This window comes from Anabrus simplex, chromosome 4 (assembly GCF_040414725.1).
Source record: "Anabrus simplex isolate iqAnaSimp1 chromosome 4, ASM4041472v1, whole genome shotgun sequence".
Classification (NCBI taxonomy): domain Eukaryota; kingdom Metazoa; phylum Arthropoda; class Insecta; order Orthoptera; family Tettigoniidae; genus Anabrus; species Anabrus simplex.
Window position 1 is genome coordinate 170609033 of NC_090268.1, and position 17680 is coordinate 170626712.

Below are 17680 nucleotides of genomic sequence, written 5' to 3' on the forward strand. Positions count from 1 at the left end.
ATTATTATTATTATTATTATTATTATTATTATTATTATTATTATTATTATTATTATTATTATTATACGGCGATAAGTTACGCATATACCTGGAATTGTATACTTATGTACGTAAAGAAGAAATATGAATCTTGGGGCATCTTATCAACGTCGAATGTCCAGATCCTTGATCCACCGTTGAACTTCAGATGTTGGTCCCAGGAAGTCATTCCAACTACCTGGAGAGCACCGCAACTTTCACTCACTCACAATATGGAGAACTTTTTTCTGCGGGGTGCCACAATCACATTCTGGCGTTGAAGTATAATTCCACCTGCAAACGGAGTTCTTGCTGGGAACGTGTTCACCGGAACAGACGTGCAGAGAATCGTCTATGGCGGCTGTCCAGCGATCTCTCCATTCCTCCAATGGGCCAAAGTTGGTCGCAACCCTTATGGCTCCATCGCGTAAGGGTGGGTGATGTGACTTGAGCCTTTGTTGGAGTGCGAGGTCTTTCAAAACTGGTAGCTGAGAGTTAGTGCGGATCTTCTTTTACTATAAGTAGGGCATTCGTTCTTCTTAAAACAGGTGGCATTATACCTGACAGAAGTGGAGCCAATGAAGTGAAGTGGACTGGATGGTGCCAGATATTAAACGCATACTAGCATTCAGCTGAACGTTGATGAGTCGTGCGTAAGGACTGTTCAAGCACACTGGTGCACGGTACTCCGCACAAGAGAAAACCAGTCCCAAAGCAGAAGATCGTCAAGTGATTGCAGATGTTCCCCAACTTAAAGCCACATAATTTCTGAAGGATGGTGTTGCGTGTCTTAAGCCTTTTAGACAGATTCAGAAGATGTTGATTAAAAGAAAGTGTGAGATCTAGAGTAACGCCTAGATAATTTGGATACCATTTATGTCACAGATCTCGATGGCAAAATTTAATGTCACGTTTACTGTAGGCTTGATGTTTGTTCAAATATAAGCAATACACCTCTGCGTTAGCAGGGTTAGGATTCAATCTCCATTTCTTTAAGTGCGTTTCTGATGAAACCAGGTCTCTTTGTAGCATTTTCATAAATGCACAAACCAAAACTAAATAATTACGAAGAACAAAGGAAAATTATTTTAAAACAAACAAATAATGGTACCAATTACAGAAATTGACTATGTACTCGAGCCCTTGCTGGCGAGATGTAGTGTTTACAGTGCGCTATTTCTTCTGGTATGGGCTAGGGTAATTTGTTACTTTCATTGACCTGTTTCAGTCTCATCCTTGGCTTTGACAATATGAAAGTGACTGAGGTATGAGCGATGCTTGTAATACCATTCCTTATGCAGCAGTCCCTGTTATGATTGGTGTGAAAATATCGCCCATAGGGTCGGTTGGTGCATGCATTTCAGTCGGCATGGCAGACTGATATGCAAAAGCAACTTCTGGCTCGGTGAGGAAAGCAACGGGAAACTACCTCACTCCTCAGTTCCCTAGTATGCCTCTTCATTGACGCCTAGGCTGTCTATGATAGCCTTTGGTGGAACTGTGGAGGATCAGACCAGCCTTCGGGCTGAATACCCAACACACGATATACTATGTAATCAGGCAAAAATTAAAACCAAATGACCTTAACATAAATAAATGGAAAAATGACGAGGAAATGAATTAATAAATATGCATTTCTGTAATCAGGGGCCCTGACCAGGATCTATATAAGTTAGAATTTGTATGATTCACAGTACAAGATGTCGCCATCAAAATACGATCATGAGTAGAACTATCATTCTGTTACTTTTGCATCCAGAATAAAATTGTCAGATGCATTTAAATGATGTTTTAGAAAGCTTCAGATCATCTCTAGCATAACGATTTTTATGGCTGATTTCCCTTTATTTCAGTTTGTGATGATAGAGGCCATAATCGGGAGCTTAACGGACGAGTTTCCTGACCTGAGGCCGCATAAGAAGTTAGTCACACTTGCCGCCGTTTTGGCCATGGCCTTGGTGTCGATCTCCATGGTTACAAATGCAAGTATCCTAGGTAACTCTTTAAGTACACAAGAGGTTCTTACAAAACGCACTTCACTGCCAGTACATGGACACATTCACGTATCGCTCCATACGCATGCGCTGACCGTACCTATTGATACACGACTGGGTTGTGTTGGAATAGATTCTCTCTCACGTTATGAACTGTCATGGAAGAATGCCTTCTTTCTGCATGGAATTGGAGTAACAGAGTCCAATGAAAACTTAAATATGAAGGAGAGGATAAAGTATACAAACTGTCCTTGATATTATCCCCCAGCAGAAGCGGCGATTGGGAATTAAAAGTTGGGGGGGGGGGAATGTGCAGACAACAAAACGTACCCGAGTTTGTGGGATATGTCGGGCGGAATGGGGGGGGGGGGTGAATTATATATATCAAAACTGAAGAAAAAAAAAAAACCTGTAAATCGGTAACTTGTTTTATGTTTTCGGAGCGAATTCCTACAGTGAGGTGAAGGTTCCCAGTTTACCAACTTAAGTGCAGTAATAACACTTTTTTGAGATTTTGATTCAATACTATACAGTAACACCTTCAACAAAGAAACAATATTATACATGGATTACAATTAAATAGAAGTACGACGTGATTATACAATTAAAAATCATTTATTATTTGACTACGCACTAAGTAACTGACAGACACTAAAGAGACTGCCAGACTGACGAACGCCTCAGTGTCCATGACCTTGGCAAAAAAATATACCCCAGCTACCCTCCCTCACAGCACACGCAAAGTCTCCACTACTTGCTGTGGCGCTATACAAGTCGGTTAGCCGTGACAAACGACATTTTTGCGTATTTCTGCTAATAATTAAAGAAAATGAGGAAACAATTAGCTTATAAGACAACAGGGCTTGAACAAATTGCTTTTTCAAGTGGAGTAAGCCCACCCTATCTTGCCCATGATAATTTTCCAATTTTCAGGTACCATTTTCTTAAAATTGAGCAAAGATATTAACTTGAAACTCCTACCAATTTTAGCTTGAATATTCCTTGATAAGAAGAAGAAGAAGCAGTTTTTGAAAATATTTATTAGTTGCCGGAATATATCTTTTCCCCGAAGTCATATTTTTCCAAAAATTCCCTTAAATTACCATATTTTGAAAAATACACATTTTATACAAATTGACTTCTTATTTTTGTAGCTCTATAGTGTAAGAACAAGTTGTATAAATTTCATTCCTGTAGCGTTAATAGTGTAGGAGGAATCTGTACCAAAAATCAGAAAAATGTCAACCGAGGAAAATGTCAATCGAGAAAAATGACTTCAAATATTTGCAAGAGAAATCTTACTTTTAAAACTGTCCTGCTCCAGACTCTTCGTTCTCCTCATCCTCTTCTTGTTTCTTCTCTTCCTTCTTAAACACTTCTCCATTTCTTTCATCATCCTGTCTGCTTTATTTATGCGAATGGCGTAGATTCAGCCTCTGTAATCATAACCTCAACGACATCTCCCTTACTTCAGAAACCAGTCCGGTAGTTTCCAGAAAATTTGCGCTTATCAGACCTCTTTATTCGAACCATACTTGCTATATTACATTTATAAGTGATGATTAAAAACACTACAACAGTCTCTTCTCTTCTCAGAATACCAGTACAACTGGCAAAAGCACAATACTTCAGCACAAGAAAGCATGGAGGAAGTAAACTAAGTTTCCCCGCTATAGCTAGAGACACTAGATATCATTCAATTGTCTCCAAATGCTACCACCAGTATTACGGACGAAACATTCCCCTTTAAGTATTGGGTGCTGTCAGAAAGATAGTCAAGATAGGTCAAGTGTTTTTCCCATAAGTTTCACTCGAGTCGCTGACAGTGTAGAAGGGGGCGTGGCTACAAAGTCACATTTGGGAGGTGATTAAAATTTAAGCATTAAAAGAGAGTTTGTGCTTTCCTTCTTTCCGCATAATCGATTTTGATTTTTGGCCCAATTTTGGCTGGGTTACTCCCATTAATAATTCCTATAATTCCTAGTTTCAGCCGGCTAAAATGGAATAAAAATGTAATGTTTTCCCCATAAAATGTCTCTCTCGCTCCTCCCCTAATCGCAGCTACTGGCCACCAGTATTTATGCAATATTTTATTTAAATATTAACTAACGCAATATTTCAAAAATTATAGAATTGTAGTTCTGTAACTTAGACCCAAATTAGCGCTAAATTTAGATGCTGAAACCTAAAAACAAGTTTTCATATCTAGCGATTTAGCCTATACTTTAACTCTGTATTTAAACACGAAATATGAATTAAAATAAGAGAACGGGAAAACTTCTACGTGTTTCAGAATAGTCCGAATTCCTCATATTCCACGTTTTCTATAAGTTACTCCTCTATTGCTCTCGTATTTGAAATAGATTTGAAATATCTTCAGCGGCTAGCGTGGAAATGCTCGAAAAAGTACTGAGAGACAGTTTCTTCTAAAAAAATGCATCGTATTTCAATTATTTTTTGTTTAACGTGGTAGATTTTGTACGTCCGACTCGTTGGCTGCATGGTCAGCGTATTGGCCTTTGGTTCAGAGCGTCCCTGGTTCGATTCCCGGCCGGGTCCGGGATTTTAATCGCTTTTGATTAATTCTTCTGGCTCGGCGACTGGGCTTTGTGTCCGTTCCAACACTCTCCTCTTCATATTCAGACAACACACCACACTACCAACCACCACAGAAACACGCAATAGTGATTACACCCCTCCATATAGGGTTGGCGTCAGGAAAGGCATCCGGCCGTAAAGCAAGGCCAAATCCATATGTGCGACGCAGTTCGCACCCGCGACCCCACAGGTGTGGGAAAAAAGCGGTAGAGAAAGAAGAATAAGAAGTGGTAGATTTTGTACCTTTATATAGGCCTATCGTAACCCAATACATTATTAATTAAAGAAAGATAAGTCATTAATTACCGGTACCTAAATAATTTTCATTTCTTTTTGCTAAAATTAGCAGCTCTTCTTCATATTCACTGGGTGAAGACTGTATAAATTCGTTGTCACCTAACATCTGATTAAGATATCGCAAGGAAGAAACAAGCGTACATCAGGACAATGTTTCCGTGTTTCTGCGCATGTCACAGAAATGTACGGATCAATTCATGCTTTAGATCGCGAACTACTTCTGACCGTTAGGGAGCGATGCGAAGAGTTAGCTGGAAAGCCTGTTGTGTTCACAGATGAATACATGAACGCAATTTTGACTGTGTTCGAAAGGATATTTTGTGTTACGCATGAGCAAAGAGGCCATGTACTGGTACAGGGGCTGTGTTGGAAAGAACCTTATAGATCATTCAATGGTAAAACGAACAGTATTGCTCTAAATGACCTACAAGGAGCTAACACACCCCATCTTAGACACACATAATTCCTCGTGATTAAGGAATATTATAATTTTAAATTGTATTATCAAAGAAAGAAAGGAAGAAAGAAAAAAGGATGAGGTATTCTTAGTCTAGCGTTATTCAGATAACTATTTACATACTCTATTTCACAAATTCGCACGTTCTCAAGGAGGAATCAGAATGGCTGGAAAAGCCATCGCTTTGTCGCCTTCCTTCATTTTCCTACGGCCACTCCAGTATACATAACGCGTAATCCGCTATTCTGTAAATCCTGGCAGCTTGTTACTGTTGTAGAGAAGTCGTCTATTTATGTGTTGTTTAGTCTTTGTGCCAGCCCCGTGGTGTAGGGGTTGCGTTCCTGCCTCTCACCCGGAGGCCCCGGGTTCGATTCCCGGCCAGGTCAGGGATTTTCACCTGTACCTGAGGGCTGGTTCGAGGTCCACTCAGCCTACGTGATTAGAATTGAGGAGCTATGTGACGGTGAGATAGCGGCCCCGGTCTAGAAAGCCAAGAATAACGGCCGAGAGGATTCGTCGTGCTGACCACACGACACCTCGTAATCTGCAGGCCTTCGGGCTGAGCAGCGGTCGCTTGGTAGGCCAAGGGCTGTAGTGCCACGGGGGTTTGGTTTGGTTTGTTTTGTTTTAGTCTTTGTATCAGTCCGTACTTATCTTGAACTTAAATACTGAGTTTTATCAATATATGTGCCGCCGTTTTCCCGTGAAGCTGTTGAGCAGAGCTGTTTGATATGGCAACCTTGTTTTCATAAGAGCAATACTGCTTACTTAACGTGAAACTATCTATAGCTTACTTTGTATCCCAAAAAGCTTGAGTAAGAGATTGTTGCAGAAAACCAAACCTCCTCGGGTTACAAAAAGTACATCGTCGCCATAAGACCTACCTGTGTCGGTGCGACGTGGAGGAAAAAAAAAAAGCCGTACAAATTATTTTCATTTCAACGTAATAAGTACTGAGTTCAAGTATGCGCATGAAGAATACTTTATTTCATACTGTGACGGAATTGCCTTCCTCCCGTACTCAAAAGAGTACGGAAAATAACACTTTACCGTACTGTTATTACTTTTCACACTGCTTTAATAGAAAGTCTCTGATTGGTTGAACTCCGCTTTACACTATCGTAAACACGAATAGTCAGAGAGTTCATGAATCAAGGAACACCTAACTGATTGCAACTCCATGGTTCCGTACCTAGTTAAAGAAAGAATGGCGTCTTTTGCATTCTCAGCTTAAGTAATCTGTCGTCATCACAATGCTGATCAATGTATCGTTTAATCCATTTCCGAGAAAAAATATCGCATATATCACAGTATACCATAAAGTTTGTAGCAAGTTCACTAATCCGGGACCTGATACCATGTTTACGACTGTGGTAGCTTAGTTCAGTGTTCGTTGCTTCAAATAATAATAATAATAATAATAATAATAATAATAATAATAATAATAATAATAATAATAATAATAATAATAATAATAATAATAATTGTTATGGTTTATTACAACATAACCCTGGAGGTACGGTCAAGAGCAATTTTTTACTTTCAATTATAACTAATTTTAATCATACATTTCTTGTTAATGTATCGAAAAACAACAAAGAATCGCTTTACAATCCGTTTCAGCATTCAACCAAATAATAAATCTAATTTCGCTGTTTTCCCTCAGAAACCCTTTTCTAGTAACTAAGTGACGAAAAGATTTCAAGATACTTGGAAGGAAAATGGATAACACGTCCTGAACGAGTAACCCTTTCTTTCATCCAGAGGCAAGTTCTTTGATGTCGGTTGTATCTGACCATCACTTGAGGCAGGTTTGTATCTTACATTCTACTGTTCTGTCGGGAACGATTCCTCTTTTCACTCCTGGTACTGGTATTGTGGTTAGCTGGCCTTCTCTCTCTATATCTTGGAATAATGCATTTGAAATTACACTGATGCTTGCGCCAAAATCAATCAAGCAGTGTACTTTCATATCTGCTATTCTTGCTAGGATTATCGGCAAACTATATTGTTGTCTCCTAGGACTTACTGCATTCTATTAAATCATCTGGTTTTATATCCCATGAATTTATTTGCGCTATTATCCAATTGTGAATTTTGAATATTTCCTCTTTTCTATTTCCCTCTATTTCCTCATTCAGTCTGATGTTGGCGTTTTTTTCTCCCAGGCGCCTCTGAGTTTATGCTAAAATTTGGGGTATTTGGATGTAGCTTACGCTCTTCCTTCTTCCTTCACTTATATCTTTGCATTTCTAGACCTTCAGCCCCTTCGATTTCTCCATTGACATCTCTGTCACGGATTGCATTCTCCCATTTTTGTTTTATTTTGGGTTGTTTCCTGCAGATCCTGAATGTATCTCCTGTTGGCATATTCCTTCTCCTCAACTTCTTTTGCTTGCCTTGGCCTTTATCTTGGTCTTTCTCGATAACGATATATGTTTATGTTTCCTCTAAACCTCTGATTCGATCTACGGTATGGTATAAATCTATTATTTGGGTTATGCCTTCCGCATGAGTCATTACTGCATTTACAATTGCATATATCCTGCTCCTTCCCCCTGCCATTACCATAGTTTCTGATATTGTTTCTTTGCTCCCTTGGTTCACTGTTGTTGTCATCCCTTGCCATATGGCACTTATTGCTCCTTCCGTACTTGAATTCCGAATGATCTTGCCATATGGCACTTATTGCTCCTTCCGTACTTGAATTCCGAATGATCCGGCCTGTTGGGTGTGTTGAAGTCATATCCAGTTGTTTCAGGACGTTCTCCATGTCTACTGCTGTTTCGACATTTGTTGCTGCTAATAGTCTTTGTACTTCAGGTGGGAATTTCTTTTGTATAGTTTTGACTGCTTCTGGCTCACTTGGTGCTGCATCTAGGTCTTGAAATCTGCGAAACTGGTATGCGAAGTAATCGCTGAAGCGAATTTGCCCTGCCGATGCATATCTTCTGGAATATAACTCCAATCTCAATTGCTGTTGCGTTTCCGGATTCCAGAAACGTCTTAGGAATGCAATTTCGAACTCCTCATAATCATGGAAGGTATATTTGAATGCCTGGTACCTAATATGTGGGTTTGAGTCCAGATGTTTTTCAATTATCCTCAATTTCTTGTCTTCTGGGACTCTATTTTCTCAAAATGCTCTTTCATCTCTCTTAGGAATTGCTTGGGAGATATCGTTCCGGAATTATTAAAGTGTTTGGGACTATCATCATATGTTTTGATAATATTTATTTTCGCCGGGTTACCATTGCTATTTTTCTCGAATATTGTATCATTAATATTCTGGTTCGACTCTACCGTTCATATTGGTGTTGACTCTCTTTCATTAATCTGCAGTTCAATTGCTTTCTGCTTTCATTATAACTCGACTTTACAGATCTTGTTGTTTGGTGTTCCATCCTTATTTCCTGTATTTCCTTTCTGATCGGCTTCGATCCCTCTTCTGCCCTGTCTATCTTCTGATTAGCCTCATCTCTATTGTGCTCCAATTCCTCCTTGATGATGCCCATTTTACCCGCTATTTGGTCTTTGGCTACTACAAAGTCCACTTCCATGGCCTTAGTAGTAGTCTCAACTGGTTCATTTAATTTAGCTATTTCCTCCAGATATTGTTCCCACCGCTGCTGAGGAGTAATTCTCAATCCCTCGATGCTGTATGTCAATCCTTTCATCTCCTCTTCTTTCAGGTTGTGAATGACATTTCGATTCTCGGAAAGTCCTTCTCTAATTTTGTTCATTTTCTCGTAATTTTTAAAATGTTTGATCTCCATAATTTCCGTCATCTCTATGCGCATGTTCACGATATCATTTCTGATGTCTGCAATTTCTGTTCCAATTCTTCCAATTTCAATTTTTACGATTTCCTTCTGCCTTTCCTTCATTTTCATATTTCTTCTATCTGCTTCTGCTGCAGTTCTCCCTGTCTCTGTTGGAACTCCCTTCTTTTTCTTCTCATTTCCTCCAGCAGTACTTGCTGCTTCTCTTGATCTTCTCTCCTTTCTCCTCTCTTTTTCTCCAATAGTTCTTGTTGTTTCTCTTCCTGTTTCTTGACCATTTCTTGCAGAATATCCAGTAGCCTATTCCTTTCTGCTCCTCCTTCGTCTTCTTTATTTCCTCCAGATTGCTCTTTATCGCTTCGTCTCTCCTTTGCCATTCCTCCTCCTGCTCTTTCTGGTACTGCTCCAGTTGAGCCCTAACTTGATTTGCCATCTTTCTAAGAGTTTAAGTAGTGCTTCTCTAAATTCCTAACAATCTGTAAAGTTTCCCTAAGTTATTCTCTATTTACTTAATTTCTACTTGTATCTAAGTTTATACTTAGTCTAACAATGAATCAGCTGTTTCTTATTTGCAAACTAGTGGACTTCCTAGAGATATATCCTGCAACCTGGATCAGCCCAGTCCTGAATCGAGACAATTTATGGTCTAGTTACGTTAGCTTATCTCTGTATGGTCATCCTTAGAATTATCCCCTATCATGCATATCAGTTGTCTAACTTACATACTAACAGTATGAATAACTAATCCTATCCTACTTCATGACATCTTAAATTCATTCGATATCATCTTCACGCCCAGCCTTCTCATCTATCATTCTCTTTCTCTCCATTAAGCATCCTATTTCTCCTCATCTCGTTTTCTTCCTCTTGCTTAATGTTGCAGTGTCCTGACTTGCTTTCAATCTCTTCCTCTTTCTCTTGTCTTCGCGGTAAAATCCAATTTTCCCTTTCTCTCGTATCATCTTTGCCACGAACCTGCTACGCAGGCGTGATACTCCCACGTGGCGCGTCCCAGGTGGCGGATAGGGGGGGTCCTAACCGGCTTGCCGGCGGACTTGAGGGAAATAAAATACCTCTCGCGGACCAAACACACACCCTCTGTGGGTGGGGGAGGCAGATGAAGAATTCACCCACGGTATCCCCTGCCTGTCATAAGAGGCGACTAAAAGAGGCGACCAAGGGATGTTTGAAATAGAACTATGAAACTACTCTTGATTCGTATCATCATGCGGGGAACACCATGGGTCGCTTTTACTTGCGAGTGGTACCACTATGTTGGGTACACAATAGGTTTGTGCTTAGTAGCAGCAGCGAGAGGGTCACTGTGGGTTTCCATTACCCGTGAGTCGTACCCATGTGAACAACACCACGGGTCTGCGCGTTGCCTGTGCTTAGTACCACTATATGAGCGACACCGTGGGTCTGCGTTGCCTGTGATTAGTACTCACTATGTGAGGAACACCACGGGAATACCGGCGCCCGTGCTTAGTACACCTAGATGAGGAACCCCATTGGTTTGCGTTGGCTATGAGTGGCGCCATTGTGTGAGAACACCATAGGTCTGCGTTACCTGTACGGCGTACAATACTTGTGAATAGTACCATCATGTGTGGAACACCGTGAGTCTTGGCTACTTTTGATTAGTACCCCAACTTGGCAAATACCATGGTTCTACTTTACTAGCGATAAGTACCATTCTGAGTGGCCTTAGACCTGGATTTTGGACCCCTTTAGCCATAAAGCATCCTTTTTCCAGGATTGTCTTTGTTAATAGTCCCTTGGTCAGTAATACTCTTATTTTTGATCTTCCTTCGATTAGTATCCACTGTTCTTTGGTTGGTTGGTTGGTTGGTTTTGGTTGGTTTTGGTTGGTTGGTTGGTTGGTTGGTTGGTTGGTTGGTTGGTTGGTTGGTTGGTTGGTTGGTTGGTTGGTTGGTTGGTTGGTTGGTTGGTTGGTTGGTTGGTTGGTTGGTTGGTTGGTTGGTTGGTTGGTTGGTTGGTTGGTTGGTTGGTTGGTTGGTTGGTTGGTTGGTTGGTTGGTTGGTTGGTTGGTTGGTTGGTTGGTTGGTTGGTTGGTTGGTTGGTTGGTTGGTTGGTTGGTTGGTTGGTTGGTTGGTTGGTTGGTTGGTTGGTTGGTTGGTTGGTTGGTTGGTTGGTTGGTTGGTTGGTTGGTTGGTTGGTTGGTTGGTTGGTTGGTTGGTTGGTTGGTTGGTTGGTTGGTTGGTTGGTTGGTTGGTTGGTTGGTTGGTTGGTTGGTTGGTTGGTTGGTTGGTTGGTTGGTTGGTTGGTTGGTTGGTTGGTTGGTTGGTTGGTTGGTTGGTTGGTTGGTTGGTTGGTTGGTTGGTTGGTTGGTTGGTTGGTTGGTTGGTTGGTTGGTTGGTTGGTTGGTTGGTTGGTTGGTTGGTTGGTTGGTTGGTTGGTTGGTTGGTTGGTTGGTTGGTTGGTTGGTTGGTTGGTTGGTTGGTTGGTTGGTTGGTTGGTTGGTTGGTTGGTTGGTTGGTTGGTTGGTTGGTTGGTTGGTTGGTTGGTTGGTTGGTTGGTTGGTTGGTTGGTTGGTTGGTTGGTTGGTTGGTTGGTTGGTTGGTTGGTTGGTTGGTTGGTTGGTTGGTTGGTTGGTTGGTTGGTTGGTTGGTTGGTTGGTTGGTTGGTTGGTTGGTTGGTTGGTTGGTTGGTTGGTTGGTTGGTTGGTTGGTTGGTTGGTTGGTTGGTTGGTTGGTTGGTTGGTTGGTTGGTTGGTTGGTTGGTTGGTTGGTTGGTTGGTTGGTTGGTTGGTTGGTTGGTTGGTTGGTTGGTTGGTTGGTTGGTTGGTTGGTTGGTTGGTTGGTTGGTTGGTTGGTTGGTTGGTTGGTTGGTTGGTTGGTTGGTTGGTTGGTTGGTTGGTTGGTTGGTTGGTTGGTTGGTTGGTTGGTTGGTTGGTTGGTTGGTTGGTTGGTTGGTTGGTTGGTTGGTTGGTTGGTTGGTTGGTTGGTTGGTTGGTTGGTTGGTTGGTTGGTTGGTTGGTTGGTTGGTTGGTTGGTTGGTTGGTTGGTTGGTTGGTTGGTTGGTTGGTTGGTTGGTTGGTTGGTTGGTTGGTTGGTTGGTTGGTTGGTTGGTTGGTTGGTTGGTTGGTTGGTTGGTTGGTTGGTTGGTTGGTTGGTTGGTTGGTTGGTTGGTTGGTTGGTTGGTTGGTTGGTTGGTTGGTTGGTTGGTTGGTTGGTTGGTTGGTTGGTTGGTTGGTTGGTTGGTTGGTTGGTTGGTTGGTTGGTTGGTTGGTTGGTTGGTTGGTTGGTTGGTTGGTTGGTTGGTTGGTTGGTTGGTTGGTTGGTTGGTTGGTTGGTTGGTTGGTTGGTTGGTTGGTTGGTTGGTTGGTTGGTTGGTTGGTTGGTTGGTTGGTTGGTTGGTTGGTTGGTTGGTTGGTTGGTTGGTTGGTTGGTTGGTTGGTTGGTTGGTTGGTTGGTTGGTTGGTTGGTTGGTTGGTTGGTTGGTTGGTTGGTTGGTTGGTTGGTTGGTTGGTTGGTTGGGTTTTTTTCCGGGTTCATTTGGTTGGGTTTTTTTCCGGGTTCATGTCCATCCATTCATTCTTCATGACATTTTTTTATTTTGATCAGTGGATGTTTTATATTTTTGGTTGACATTTCATTTCGTACCATTAGGGGCCGATGACCTTCGATGTTAGCCCCCTTAAAACAACAAGCATCATCATCATCGTATCATCTTTATCTTCTTTTCGAGCTTAATGTTTGGGTATCAATTTCTCTTTACCTTCTGCATCATCTTTCTCTCCTTGCTCAACGTTGGGCAGCCAATTCTTTCTGCACCCAACTACCGCGTCCAGTAGGAGAGTGAAAGAAAACTCCGACTACTCATGATGATTTCAGGGTACATCTTGACGAATCTAAGCTCAACGTGGAGTCAGAGAAAGGGTACGGTGTTCCACAACTGTGACCTATCAATATCTCAGGTGGATGTATCCACCCACGTACCATACGATGAGAAAGATTAAACAAATAATGATGGTGATGCTTGTTGTTTAGAGGGGCCTAACATCGAGGTCATCGATCCCTAATGGTACGAAATGAGATAACAAAAAAATGAAAAACATCCACTGACCAAAATAAAAAATGTCATGAAGAATGAATGGATGGACATGAACACAAAAAAAAACAGTGGATCAAACTCAAAAAGGATTGTAAATAGTAGTATTAGTGACCAAGTAACCACTTATAAAGCACAATGATGCTAATGGCACTTATCAGTAGAAGAGGAGAACCATGATATTTCTCAAGCTGCGGTACTAATCAAAGGTAGCGTAAACTCACGGCGTTCCAAACATTAAGGTACTACTCACAAGTATTGTACGTTGTAAAGGTAACACAGACCTATGGTGTTTCTCACACAATGGCGCCACTCATAGCTAACGCAAACCGATGAGGTTATTAAACAAATAACGCAATTCACTTAAATATATATATATATCCTTAACTTACAATATCTATCAATAAATAACATTGTCACATGGTAAATTTTTAACTACAATGGTTTATTAAATAACTAGAATATCTTGGAAAGAGAAAATTAGTGTGACATAAATCATTTCATAATACTTGATGTTCAAATAAATTTCATGGGAAATATTGTTTTCAATATAGCATTCGTTTATCTTCTAAGTATAACCTTCCACTTGCTTTACGATTAGCTAACCAACATACAATATATATTTTGTAATGATTAGCCTTACTTCCTTTCCAACAGATATCCACTAATATGTAGATCACTAGAAACAAAACTGTTTCCAACATGACTATTTATCAAATTCCTAATTTAATTTTGTATATTAGACCATAACTTATCCTTCTGTCCTCATGGCTATTCCTCATGACTACCTTCGAAATGTTGTCATAAGTTCCACTTCTACCTTAAATAGCAAAATCTTGCATCTACTAACCCGATGTTAATTTACTGGGATATTTGAATCATATCAATTTGTCAGGAAATGAAGAGGCATCTTCCACGCCCTAATATGACCAAAACTAAAGCTCCTAAGCCTCCAGAGATAGCATCGGGAATCAAGGATAACATTAATACAGATACCTTAAATGAGGGAGAATCACAAATTTTCAAGAAGCCCATGAATGGAAACGAGAAAATATCCTTATCTCAAGAAACAGATAAAGACCAAGGGGAAGTACATGTTACTACTCCCGCTCCAACGGAAGAGGAGGAAATACACGGTACCATTATCACAAGAGAGGATGAACAGAGACCGTCTACCAAAGTCACATACCGAAGGAAACGCAGGAACAGCGAGACAATTACTGGAACCAAGGAACCAGAACCAAATAGTCTTCGAGCTGGAGAACGAAGAGCCTGACTGTATGTCGGGCGCGTACATCATTCGGTGAAGAGGGAAGACCTGATAGCCCACATAAATCAGTGTGGTATCACAGGGCAAATAGAATGTGAGCAACTTGAATCAGTGAGCTTCAACAAAGCATACAGAATTGGTATCCCTTTTGACAAAAAGGAGTTGATAGAAAAATCGGACGCTTGGCTGAAGGGTATCATAGTAAGACGTTATATTTTTCGGAAATGGAGATGAGAAAGAAGTAGAGCATAGCGCAAAGGATGAGAGTGACACAATAAAGCTCTTAAAAGGGAATGTAGAAGGTTTGACGACATTGCTAAATATAATAGGGACGCAGGAGCGATACTCCAATAATAGCCCATGTGACGCCTAATAAGCGCCCTAAATCAAATGCCAGTGAATATTATAGACACGGACATAGTAATACTAGTAGAGACGTTCTTAACAGATCCATTATCAATACAAGGATACTACACACCACACAGTCTGGCACTGCAAGGGGCAAAAGGACGACCCAGTGAAGGAATATCTTGCTTCGTAAAACCGGAACTAACTCCAATGAGAACTATATACAGAACACCGCACCTATTGCTGGTCAAAACCACGTTTACATCATTGATATGTGCATACTTTCAGCCAGATACCCAAGAAGACATCATAATAGACTCACTAAAAGAAGCAGTAAACATTAGAGGAAAGAATGAACCTCTCATCGTAGCAGGTGATCTAAACTGTCGCATAGACGTGCCAAATCAGAAAACACAACTGGTGAAAGAATACCTAGAATCTGAAGGACTCATGCTAGTAAACAAGCCAACGGAACCAACGTACATCTGTCACAACGGACACAGTATCATAGATCTTGTCTTCGTAAACCATAAAATTACTGTGAAATCTCTCCAAGTTATAGATGATTCACCAACGATCCCTATCAGAAAACATCTACCTATCAAGTTAACTGTAACAGTGAAACACTTTGAACCGAAGAGCCAACAGGTGAGGACTAAATACAAAAGAGCAACCAATCTAACAGCCTTCCAGGGAATCTCTCCAACATTGGAAATTATTCAAAACGACATAACCAAAGGCAACATAAATGAGGCAACCCAGGAGATAGAAAAGGTAATACGAATGGGAATGGTAAAGATTGAGGACAGGACGAGGAAAGCAAAATCATGGTTTGATCGAGAATGTTATATTCTTCTGAAAGATACTCTTATAGCTCTCCACAAAGCAAGGCGCTCACACAAAGAAAGCGAATTACATATCTACGCGATGAAGAGAAGAATGTATAAGGCTTTATTAAAAGAAAAAAGAGAAAAACATATAGATGAAGAAGGAGAGAAACTCGTCGAAGAGGCAAAAGTAAACCCGTTTATAGCTCTAAAACCAAGAAAGCCGCACTTCCCTCATGATATTGCCATAGAAGACTGGGAAGAACATTTTAGGAAAGTGCTGAACACGAACAACTTATCTGTAACTACAGTAGATAATGTCATACATGGAGAACAAAAACTCTCTCAGGACTTCACCGAAGAGGAAGTAAAAAATTCCATAAGGGACTTGGAGGCTAAGAAAGCTGCAGGAATTGATGGCATTTTCAACGAACATATACAAACTACAGAAAATATACTACTAACAACGTGGACATCGCTCTTCAATAAGTGCGTGGAAATGAACGAAATTCCCGACACCTGGCGACACTCAATGATGAAGATCTTATATAAAGGAAAGGGAAACACGAGTTGCCTAGATTCGTACCGTGGAATTGCCTTAGAAAGCAATATATTTAAACTCTTTACCAGGTTATTAACAACGAGACTGATAGAAGAGGTAGACCACGCCTTACCGGAAGAGCAATTCGGCTTTCGACGAGGGAGATCTACAATGAATGCGATAAAGAATCTGATTGACGATATAACGGATACCCTCAGACATCCAAAAGAGAAACGTTACGCGATCTTCGTAGACTACAACAAAGCGTTCGACCTAGTGGACAGGGAAAAACTACTGAAGAAACTGGGAAACATAATAGGATATATGAATCCTTTAACGAACATCATTAGGACCATTCTTGCTTATAATTACATCTCTGTAAACGATAACGTCTCTATCTCGAATCCCATAACGCAGATGAACGGAGTACTACAGGGTGATCCAATGAGCCCCATACTCTTCAATATAGCGGTCTCAGACTTAATACCCACTATAAAGGTCGAAGGCGACGAGGTTCATATATACATGTATGTAGATGACATGGTACTCGTATCAAAAACACACGAAAAACTACAGGCTGCTTTCAACAAGCTGAACATTTGGGCAGAAGACAATAAATTCAGAATTAATCGACAAAAGACGGTACAGATGATCTTCCGCAAGGGAGGCAGAACAGCATTAAAAGAGACAATTCAGTATGAAAATGGAGGAGAAACTATGCCAACAGTAAACAACTTTAAATATTTGAGCATTACATTACAGACGTCAGGAACTACTTATACCAGACACATCAAGGATAGAGTGGCTGCGGCCGTAATAGCAATGAATGACATCTTGATCTTACGCAAACTTTCGGTTGAAGTCGCTATGAAATTGTTCCATGCAAAAATATCTCCGATAATGACGTATGGACTAGAATTGATATGGGAACATCTCACTAAAGGAAATATTCGAGACATTGAAAGTGTAAAAGCAATCTACATGAAAAAGGTATTATGTTTGTCCAAATTCACTCTTTCAAGACTATGTTACGAGCTGACAAGAGAACTCTTTTATACAGAAGAACTACGTCACAAACTAATATTTCCGTCTATAGATGCATTCAACCAGTTACAAACAGAGCTGCAAACCAAGAAGGGAGATATATGGGAAACATTTTACACCACAGAGGCTATGACCAGTACGGATTGGATGAAGGCAAACTATGAACTCAGGCACATAGTGACTAGATTAGCAACTCACGGTTTACATCATCGTGTGTGTGTGCTAACAAAACTTTCCACACCCCGAGAAAGGAATGTATATGTGTTCTGTGCGAGAAAACTTGCGACTTATATCATGTGATGACGTGTACTAAAAGACAGATGGGACTAACCAAATTCTGTTTGATGTAATTCGTCATGTAAACATATCTTAATGGCCATTGGCTGCAGTAAAATCTTTATTCAATCATATCATATTCTCCAAAATGAAC

The 17680-nt window shown here is 40.6% G+C and overlaps 1 protein-coding gene across 1 annotated transcript in view; it reads left to right on the plus strand.

Moving 5' to 3' along the window:
* Positions 1 to 17680, plus strand: part of LOC136872214 (sodium- and chloride-dependent glycine transporter 1-like) — a 421393-nt gene that overhangs the window by 237468 nt on the left and 166245 nt on the right. The window contains exon 11 of the mRNA XM_068227369.1: positions 1872 to 2000. Within this exon, the coding sequence (XP_068083470.1) occupies positions 1872 to 2000 (129 nt within the window). The remainder of the gene's footprint in view (positions 1 to 1871; positions 2001 to 17680) is intronic.